Source organism: Phascolarctos cinereus, unplaced genomic scaffold (assembly GCF_003287225.1).
Source record: "Phascolarctos cinereus isolate Bilbo 61053 unplaced genomic scaffold, phaCin_HiC Scaffold_5;HRSCAF=322, whole genome shotgun sequence".
NCBI classification, from domain to species: Eukaryota; Metazoa; Chordata; class Mammalia; order Diprotodontia; family Phascolarctidae; genus Phascolarctos; species Phascolarctos cinereus.
Genome location: NW_027555958.1, coordinates 326,724,025 through 326,734,946, shown reverse-complemented (window position 1 = coordinate 326,734,946; position 10,922 = coordinate 326,724,025). Strand labels below are relative to the sequence as shown.

At 40.4% G+C, this 10,922-nt stretch overlaps 1 protein-coding gene across 1 annotated transcript; it reads left to right on the top strand.

The window, feature by feature from the left end:
- The first annotated feature begins 8,456 nt into the window (after positions 1-8,456).
- Positions 8,457-9,304, top strand: LOC110201826 (olfactory receptor 10T2-like). The gene is given in 2 exon segments (XM_078155763.1): positions 8,457-8,691; positions 8,694-9,304. Coding segments are annotated over 2 exon segments (831 nt in total). The 3' UTR covers positions 9,290-9,304.
- The last annotated feature ends 1,618 nt before the right edge of the window (positions 9,305-10,922 follow it).

The following is a 10,922-nucleotide window of genomic DNA, read 5'->3' as shown; positions in this document are numbered from 1 at the left end:
ACCCTTTATTTAACATAGGAAGAGGAAACTGAGGCAGACAGAGGCTAAGTGGCCTGCCCAGACTCACATAATTAGTAAGTGTATGAGATGGGGGAAGGTTGGACTACATGATCTCTAAGCACCCTTTCAGTAATAATATTCTATTACCTTCTTATGAATAGGAAGGACCTCAGAAACCATTTAGTCTACCCCATACCTCAGCAAGAACTCTCTCTATAATAGGTATCTAGATGGTACAGTTGGTAAAGGTCTGGAGTCAGGAAGTCCTGAGTTCAAATCCAGCCTCAGACATTTATTAGCTGTGTGGCCTTAGGCAACCTAACCTCACTTAACTTCTACTTACTGCAGTTTCATGATCAGGAAAATGGGGATAATAATACCACCAATAACTAGGGTTATTGTGAAGGTAAAATGAGATAACATTTGCAAAGTATTTTTCAAACCTTAAAATGAGATATATATACATATATATGTGTGTGTGTATATGCATATATATATGTATATATACATATATATACATATATATACAGCTGTGTGTATACATTATATCTGCATACATGTATATACTTATATGTATGTACATATATGTACTGATTTATGTACACACATGTCTGACTCCTGACCTAGTATTATACCCATGGAGATGGGTATAGATATACAGTATATATACATATGTGTAGATATATAGTATGTACACATATGTGTGTACATATATACTGTCTATATGTGTGTATACATATATAGTACATATACATTTGTGTGTATGTGTATGTATATATATTAGCTACTACTGTTATTATTATTACAATTAGTGAGTGTTCATCCAATTCACTCTCAAAACCCTCTGGTGAAGGGAAATTCTCTAATTCTTGGGGCAATTCTACCATTGTTGAATATCTTACAATCCTCCCCCTTGCTCCTAGTTCTCCCCTTCTGAGGCCAAGAACAATTGTAATCCCTCTACCACATGGTAGCCCTTCAAATACTTAAATGCATCTATTACTTCTCCTCTGAGTCTTCTCTTCTCCATGTTAACATTCCTAGTTCCTTTAACTTACTGACATATGACATGGTTTTGAGTTTCCTTGTCATCATCTGCTCTAGTTTCAAATATTTCAATGGATCAGTGCTCTTGTGGATGTGGAGCAAAATCTATTCTTGTCTTCTTATCCATGTTCTTGCATAAATGCCCATACAGAATATCTACCCAACACACTGAAAGATTTCCTCTACTTGTTTTTCTACATTTTGAGGGTGTAAAAGAGACAACTGGGCTACCTAGCTTTCAATGCATGACCAGCCCACCTCCTTTTCCATCATTCATTTTCGCAACAAAACCCTTTACATCTCTTCTTTTTTTTATTTTTTGCTTTTGTTTTTGCTAGGCAATGGGGTTAAGTGACTTGCCCAGGGTCACACAGCTAGTGAGTGTTATGTGTCTGAGGCCAGATTTGAACTCAGGTCCTCCTAAATACAGGGCCAGTGCTCTATCCATTACACCACCTAGCTGCCCCTACATCTCTTCTTGGCCTAGGTTATCACTGGAAATATGCTTCAGCCCACTATTCATCACCCTGTCTTTCCATTGCCTTTTAGGTTACCCACAATACCAATTCCATAGTATTCTAAGATATGCCATTGTAGAGCATCACTGGAAAAACATTTTTGTTTAAAAAGGGGCCTTTGTACTGGTGAGCAGCTTGGAGTTCTTAAGAGCCTTGTGAAAATTCCCAAATGCAATCCATCCTGCTCTCTCCCTCCCATTCAATTTTATGCCAAACTCATTGTTCATCTAGGCTTAGAGTGTTAGACTTGGGCTTGGGAACACCTGAGTTCAAATCTTGCATTTGATACTTACTAGCTTTGTGACCATGGGCAAATCATTTAACTTCTCTGAGTCTCAGTTTCCTTATTTGTAAAATAAATTTAAAGTATGTAGTGCCTACTTCATAGTATTGCTGTGAGGATAAAAACAAACACAACATGTAAAAAGCTTTGTAATATGTGTCACCATATAAATGTCACATTGTAATCAGCATCACCTTCATCATCACCTTTGTACCTATCCCAAATGCAATATTATACCAACTCAGTGGATTGGCCATCCTACTGCACATTATCATCTAAACATTAGGCATTATCATCCATCTAACTTTTTCATGATTTATGGGTCAATCTCTTTTGAATAGTCATGGATCTTATTGTCATGTTCTGGAGTTTGACACATTCAGCATAACATTATGTATAGAGAATAGCTCTGGAGGACTTCATAATCCACGGGGAAACCTTGGACCTGAACAAAGCATTCTTCAGGACTGTGGAAAACACATTTGGCGAGCATATGTTTTAATTGCTTTGATTAATGATAACTAATAGAGCATCATTGACCAGAATTGTCTCTGTGGTCCTATGTATTAAAGAATATTATGTGATCTCTATATGAATAAGAGGTTACTTAATGGAAGAGACTTTTAAAGCTTTGTTTTGCTCTCCTATGAAGCCAGATGCTTCTTTTTTGCCAAAACAAGCTTTATTGCACAAAAAAACTTTTATGTGTAGTCAGATATAAAGATGTCTCTTTGAGTGACTTGTGTGCATGTGTTTTTTCAACTCAAGATTAGAGCATAAAAGATGGGCCAGAGGTGCTCTGCTCATGGCAGGATCAGGAAGAAGACTGTCACTTGGAAGTAGAAACATTTAAACGGTAGAAGGACAACACAGCATCTATAGACCAAGAGCACTCATGCACAGCATTGTGTCTATTCCAACTGAGGGAATTTGGGGCTTGTCTAGTGCTTATCCCAGACCTATAATCTGGCTAGACTGGCAGCCTTGAAACTTGTTTTGAGTGAAATAACTGATCTTGACTGATGGTTACCTATGGTTCTCTTCCTGTTCCACAAGCACATTTTACCCTGTTTGTTTCCCCTTCCAAAGAATTCTTCCCCTGTTGCCCAATAAGTTTCATCTCACAATGGTAAGTGTTTAGGTTAAACAGAGTTCTAGGCTATTCTGGAACCTTAGAACTAAAGTATAAGTTATCTGACTCACAAGGCAGAGGCCCTTTAAACTCTGACCTCTCTTTTCCACAGAATCCAGTCATTCTCCCTCACAGGTAGTTAGGCTGCTGACCAAAGCCTTAGGATTAACTAGACAGTTGTGTGGATGGTGCCCCTAATGGGAAACATAAGGCAGTAAGAAAGCTGTTGTTGTTGTTGTTTAGTCATTTTTCAGTTGTGTCTAACTTTGTGACCCTATTGGGGGTTTTTTTGGCAAAAATACTGGAGTGGTTTGCCATTTTCTTCTCCAGTTCATTTTACAGATGAGAAAACTGAGGCAAATGGGGTTAAGTGACTTGCCCAGCATCATGCAAGTAGTAAAGTGTCTGAGGCAAGATTTGAACTCAGGAAGATGAGTCTTCCTGACACAGGCTCTATACCCTACCCACTTCACCACCTCACAGGAAGCTTGGGATAGAGCCAAAATAGGGAGAAGGAGGGATGCCCAGCACTACAGTGCCCAAGCATGTCTTTCTACATTAACCAGCCATTAGGATCCTTGCAGCTAAATAAAACTGGGAGAATGAGAGCTAGCCCTAGCCAGTGGATGACTTCCCCTCTGATTGTTCTCCTGCCGAGTCCACATTTGGCAGGGTGCACAGCCTAGAACAGAGCCCTCCACTCTTAGTACTGTTTGCCCTCTGCAACTGGCCACCACTGCTTCCCCAGACTGTGAAGTTGGGAGGGAACCATAGATTGAGTGCAAACACCAAGCAGAGTGGCTGGACAATTCACTCCTCAAAAATGCCAATTCCCTTGTCACTCCAAAGGAAGACTATCCCTGTTTGGATGAGAATTCAGAGGGAACTATTCCCTCATGATGTGTTCTATCCCCAAATGGACAGAGGTTGCCAGTGTTGGGTGCTTTTCCATGAGAATCGGTGGTTGTAGGAACAAATAGTATTTTCAGTTTCTATTGCACCTGTGCTGGCTTTGCAAAGAACTCTCACTGGTCTCAATCAAATTTCAATCTAATGGCACAGAGAGGAATAGGGAGGAGGAAGGAGGAAAAGGGGCTTGGGTGCTAGGTAGAACTTTCTGGACAGTAGCCCAGACTCCACCACTGTTCCTTTTCTTGGGTCTGTCTAGAACAGTGAAAACAAAATTATGATGGTAGACAGAAAATGAGGGTAAGTCCAACAGGTTACACTAGGCTGGGCTGCATTGGTCTAAGCAGGGGAAGGCCCAGCTTCAAAACTGAAAGGCAGATGCCCAGACAACCACCTTAACAAGTCATGTGACACTCTCCTCTCTTGCTTCCCCTACACCCACTCCCTTGACCCTCCCCTCCCACCTAGTATCCCCGTTGACTCTTTTGGGCAATCCCCCCCCCAGGAGTTTCAGTCTTTGTCTTCTATCCCCAACAAACTGCCCCAGTGGAAATGTCCTTCAGTTTTTGCCAGAGAACCATGCTCCAAGCTCTCCTATACCTTGAATGAAACATGGGATGAAAATGGTCCCTGGTACCAGGATGTCAAGAAGGTTGTAAACAACAGCCCACTTCCACTCTGAGCATCCTTGGTTCTTGCCTTAGGTAGGATGCTGTTGGAGCTCCAGGGAGATGTGTTGCTGCTTCATCCCAGGGATGCAGTGGGGGAGGTCTAGGCCCTTGAGCTCCCCTGTGCATCTGTCTCTGTTTCAGATGAACTGCTATCAGTCTATTTCAGCACCATCCTGCTGGTGTTTCACCTGTGCCTTCAGGTGAATTGTCTGGAAAGCCAGGCTAAATGTAGCAGGGGTTTTCAGTCATCAGTGACAAGATGGAGATAAACATGAGATGCTCCGGGCTGGGCTCCAGGCAGGGCCACAAGTACCCAGAATACTCAGGTAGACTTTCCCACTGTGGTAGAATTTGGGGTTATTCCCCAATGTCATCAAATTGACCCCTGGTGGGTGGAGAGGATAATCTTAGTCATGTCAAGGGGATCAGGCACAATAAATATTCCTAACTGAAGCTCCTCACAAATGGATATGACATACTGCTTAATCCTCAGCTGGCACTGATGGAGCTGCGAGCTCTCCGTCCCAGTTTAAGCTCAGTGTTGCCTCCCAGAAGGCCAAATGACTGAGCAGCATCTCCCCGTAGGTAGCAGCCGAGGGCCGGAGCCTGGGCAGTGGCGTCAAGCTTCCCCCCGCCCACCTGTATGCCCATGTCTGCTGCTACCACCATCTACCACCATCTGTGCCAGCCCAGGCTCCTTACAGCCTCAGTCCCTGCAGTTGCTGCCTCCTCCTCAAGTGCTAAAAAGTATATTTACTAACAATAAGCTCAGTGGGATCTCTTTTGTTTTCACTCTTCAGTCATTTGTATAACTGTAATGGTGGTCTGCTGTATAAAATTGTTTACAACAACCTGCCTGTTCCTTTCTCATATTCTTATCAAGTATGCCCTGAATATGTATACACATCATTCCCATAAAGACTTGATAAAGATGAAAAGGTAGGCACATAAGTTTGTAGTTACTGATGTTTTCTTGGTCTCTTTTTGAGGATACAAATATCTTCCATAACTGCTCCATTCTTTTGGCATCCTCTCCATGAGATACTGTGAAAAGCAATCCCTCCCTGATTCCAACATTGTGTCAGATCTAGCTTCTATTTGCTCAATGTCTATCTGTTGTTGTTTTTTTTAGCCACCCTTCCAAATTTCATATTCTAAAGTATCATTTGTTTCTATTCTTCATGCAGGACTTTCAAGTCCATATACCTTAGTACCATTTTTCTTTTTTTACATAGAACTTTCAGGACTAAGGTGTTGAAATACAAATGCAATGGCTCTTCAGTCATTGATCATCAAACAGAATGCTATGGAAATGTTGACAAATGTCTTCCATTTTATGTCTATGAATTGTCCTCCTGCCAGTTTCTTCAGTGAGCATTCTTGGAATAATGCAGTCCATTTGGATCTCAAGCCAAGCTTCCTTTAGACTTGTTGTCACTTCCACTGCTGAAGACCTTCCTAAAATGTAGTGCCTACAAGTGAAAAAAGTATTCCAGATGCTGTCTGACCTGGGCAGAGTACAAGGGATTCTGTTGGTCCTCATTCTATACACAGTGTTTTTTCTCACTGCAGCCAGAGCCTTCTGTTCAAGCACATCTCTTGAGCTGTCATGTCATACTTTCAAGTCATTTTGAGATTATCAACCACCAAAGCTTCAATCTTGTTTTTTCATGGACTTTTGTCTGGCTATGGGTCCTGCCAGTGTGCTAAATGGCACAGTGGATCGAGCACCACACCTGCAGTCAGGAAGACCTGAGTTCAAACCCAGGCCCAGACACTTACTAGCATTATCACTTTACTCTGTTTACCTCAGTTTCCTCATCTGTAAAGTAAGCTGGAGGAAAAAATAGCAAACCTCTACAGTATCTTTGCCCAAAAATCCCCAAATGGAGTCACAAACAGTTGGACATGAACAACAACTGAAATGGCTCCTGCACGTTTTCATTACATGCATACACGCACTCACACACACACACACACACACACACACACACACACACACACATAATGTTTTATGTGTTTAAAGTTACTACATTTTATCCCATCAAATTCAGTACTTAATTGTAGCTGTCATGATCTCTTAGGATCCCATTTCTGTCCTTCAAAGTATTTAGCTATGCCTATTTCTTTTAGCTCATATTATCTACATAATTGATAAGCATTCTACCTCTGCCTCCATTCAAGTCACTGATTAAAAGGCTGAACAGAAGTTAAAGCCAGACCATGGGAGTATTTAATTTGTGACTCCTCCAGGATGATATCAATCGATTAATTACCACTCTTTCAGCCCAATCCAGTTCTGCCTAATTATGGACTCTTATCCAGTCCATACCTCTTCAAACTTGTCTACAATAATTTCATGAAATATTTCATCGAATACCTTCCTTAAATCTAGCTTAACTATGTCTGTCATTCCCCTGCTCTACCAATATAGTAACTTTGTCAGAAAAGGAAATTAGGTTAGGATGGTATGATTTATTCTTGACAATCCTATGCTGGATTGGATTAGCCACCACTTTCCTAAGTGTCCACTGACTCTTCTTATAAGGATGAATCCTATTTGCTATGAAATGAAATAAAGTTCCAAATCTATAGTTTAAAGAAATGTTTTTCCCCTTTTTGATTTGCTCAGCTCTGATTCTGCAGTACCATTCCCATTTTCCATGATTCTATAAAGATCATTGATAGGGGCTCTGCAATCACATCTTGAATTTTTTTTTCTCCAATACCCTGGTAACTAGGTTCATTGAAGCCTGAGGACTTAAATCCATTGACAATGACTAGGTGTTCTCTTATTATCTCATCACATATCTTGAGTTTCAATTTCCTTTTACCAACTTTTTCCAAAGATTATTTCCATGGCAGAAAACCCAAGAGCAAAGTAAAAGTTGAGCAATTTGCCCTTCTTTCTTATGTCCATTATCATTGTTTCATCCTCTCCAGCAATGCCTTCCCTTGTGTCTTTGATTCTTTTCTTGCCCCTAATATGGCTTTAAAAGTCATTTTTCTTGTTCTTATATTTAATTACAGTCTCAACTCATTCTGAGCTTCTTACAAGTCTGCTACTCCTTTGTGGTCTTCTTTCCATCTTCTGCAATGTGGTATTTTTTTTTATTGAATTGAACCTATGAACCTATATTTATCCAAATATAGGGCACACTCTCCCCACCTCTCCAATTTTAGTTATATAAGCTCTGAGTACAATCTATACTTGGTACTATTTTGCCACATATGCTTATTTTCTGTTTCACAAAGATATAAATTTAAGTGTGGCCTGTATTCAAAATTGTTATTCAGTTGTTTTAGTCATATCCAACTCTTCATGACCTCATTTGGGATTTTCTTGGCAAAGATAGTGGTGTGGCTTGCCATGTCCTTCTCCAGCTCATTTTACAGATAAAGAAACTGAGGCAAACATGGTTAAGTGAATTGTCCAGAGCAACACAGCTAGTAAGTGTCTGAGGCCAAATTTGAATGCAGAGATGTGAATTTTCCTGATTCAGGCCCAGCACTCCATTTGCTGCACCACCTAGCTTCACTAGGCCTATATTCAAAAGAATGCCACACATTTACACATAAGAAGAAGAAAAAGACATGTTGAAGAGATAAAAAGAAAATTGTTTTGGATTAATCATAGTTTTGGATCATTCTTGATACAATTTGCTCCAATAGTTTTCAATAATAAATATGAGAAAACAATTTACATTTACTTATATTCTTGGTCAACTTTATTGAAATCAGACAATAGAGGAAGGGGCAAATACACAAAGGATTTGGGCTAGGGACAAAGATATGAATCTGATTTATTTGGGGCATATGCCTTTTTACACAAACTTCAACCAAATCGCGTGAATTCTATCTGGTTCTAGGTTGTTTCAGCTTCTCTTCTGTGACCAATGAAGAGACAGAACCAGAGTATGATCACTGAATTCATCCTTGTTGGCTTCTCAAGTCTGGGAGACCTCCAGATTCTGCTCTTCTTCATCTTCCTGCTGGTCTACCTGACCACCTTAATGGCCAATGCAACTATCATGACTGTCATTCGTTTGGACCGTTCCCTTCATACCCCTATGTATTTCTTTCTCTTCATCCTTTCATGCTCTGAGACCTGCTACACCTTGGTCATCATCCCAACATGCTGACAAACCTACTCTCTACTGACAAGACCATTTCTTTCTCTAGTTGTGCAGCCCAGCTCTACTTTTTTGTAGGATTGGCTTGTACCAATTGCTTTCTGATTGCCGTGATGGGTTACGACCGGTATGTTGCCATCTGCAACCCTCTGAACTACATGCTCATTGTCAGCCGACCGACTTGCATCCAGTTGGTGTTGGCCTCTGCCTTCTGTGGTTTCACAATCTCTGTGGTTGTCAACATCCTCGTGTTCAGCCTACCCTTCTGTGCATCAAACCGGATCAACCACTTCTTCTGTGACATCTCTCCTGTCATCAAGCTTGGCTGCACTGACACAAATATGAAAGAGATAGTCATCTTCTTTCTCAGTATTTTGGTATTACTGGTCCCCTTTGTACTGATATTCATCTCATATGTTTTCATTGTCTCCACCATCCTCAAGATCTCCTCAGTGGAGGGGCAACGAAAGGCCTTTGCCACTTGCATCTCCCACCTCACTGTGGTCATCGTCCATTATGGCTGTGCTTCTTTCATCTACCTGCGCCCTACGTCCCTCTATTCCTCAGACAAGGACCGACTGGTGGCAGTGACCTAGACTGTGATAACTCCAATGCTCAACCCCCTTGTCTACACTCTGAGGAACAAAGAAGTAAAAACAGCCCTAATGAAGGTCCTAAGCAGATATTCATTTCCCAAAAGCATGAAATAGATGAGGAGGCCTCAGGCTATATGGGGACATGGGGGAGTCTACAGTCCTGCATGTGGAACATCTGCCCAACTTCCTCATGATCTCTCAGGAAGTAGATTCCATGGTCCTCTGTTGGATCTTTTGGTTGTGCCCGTGAGGAAGTTCTTAGGCTTAGATTACTGAGTTTTCACACCCTAAAAGTGAAGCTTAGGATGAACTTTCTCATTTCTAGTTTAAAAAATGGAATGGGTGGCCTTCTGAAACAATGAGCTCCTCATCACTGAAAGTGCCCATTTGTTTGTTGTTCACTCATTTTTCAGTTGTGCCTAACTCTTCGTGATTCCATTTGGGGTTTTCTGACAAAGATACTGGAGTAGTTTGCCATTTTCTTCTCCAGATCATTTTATAGATGAGGAAACTGAGGCAAATGGGGTTAAGTGAATTGCCTAGGGTCACACAGCTAGTAAGTGTCTGAGGCCAGATTTGAACTCAGGAAGATGAGTCTTTCTGACTCCAGGCCTGGCACTCTATCCCCGGTACCATCTAGCTGCCTGTGCACCATCTGACTGCCCCAAGCAGGGGCTAAGTAAGTCAGGGATATTAAAGAGGATATTTTTGCATAGGGCAAAAGATTGGATTAGGTGATCTCTAAAGCTGTTTTCAACTCTAAGATTCTATGAGTCTAGGCTCTTTACAGGGTTATAGATCAAATGATCTATTGACCTAAAGGGCATCCCTGCTGCAAGAGATGATCTGAAAAGGGCATTAGACTAGGAGTCAGGAGACTTCTAAACCACTTTCTTGTTGTGGTACCACAGACAATGTTTTCTTAATGTTTCTGTACTTTAGTTTCAATATTTTTATTGTTTGTCCTTCAGGATGACTAAGAGACTCAACCAGAAGAATATGTATGGAAAATATGACTCCTAAAAGGCTAAATAAAAGTGAGTTGTTATCTGGTGGAAACATTTATGAATGTCTGGATGTTCACATACAAAATTATTATTTAAGTATTTCTTCAAAATTAGTTTGGAAGTTCATATGAGATAAAAGCTACAATTCATTTCTGAGAAAAGAAAAGATGAATGTGCTTATCAAATTAGTAAGAGAGAAAAGCTAAAGAAATGAGAGTCAACATCACTAGCCTGGTCAATTTCTTTTTTTTTAATGTGAAAATTTTTATTTTTTCCAATTATATGTAAAAATAATTTTAACATTTGTTTTTTTTTTTCAATTTTGTGTTCTAGACTCTTTCCCTCCCTCTTACCCTTCCATCTTCCTTGAGAAGGCAAGCAATTTGATATAGGTAATACATGTGCAGTCATATAAAACATATTCCTATACTAGTCATGTTGTAAAAGAAGACACAGACCAAAAAAAAAAAAATAAACCTTTGAAAATATGCTTCAATTTTCATTCAGTTGCCCATCAGTTCTTTCTCTGGAGGTAGACAGCATTTGTCATGATAAATCTTTTGAAATTGTCTTGGATCATTGTATTGCTGAGAATAGCTAAGTCATTCACAGTTGATCATTGTACA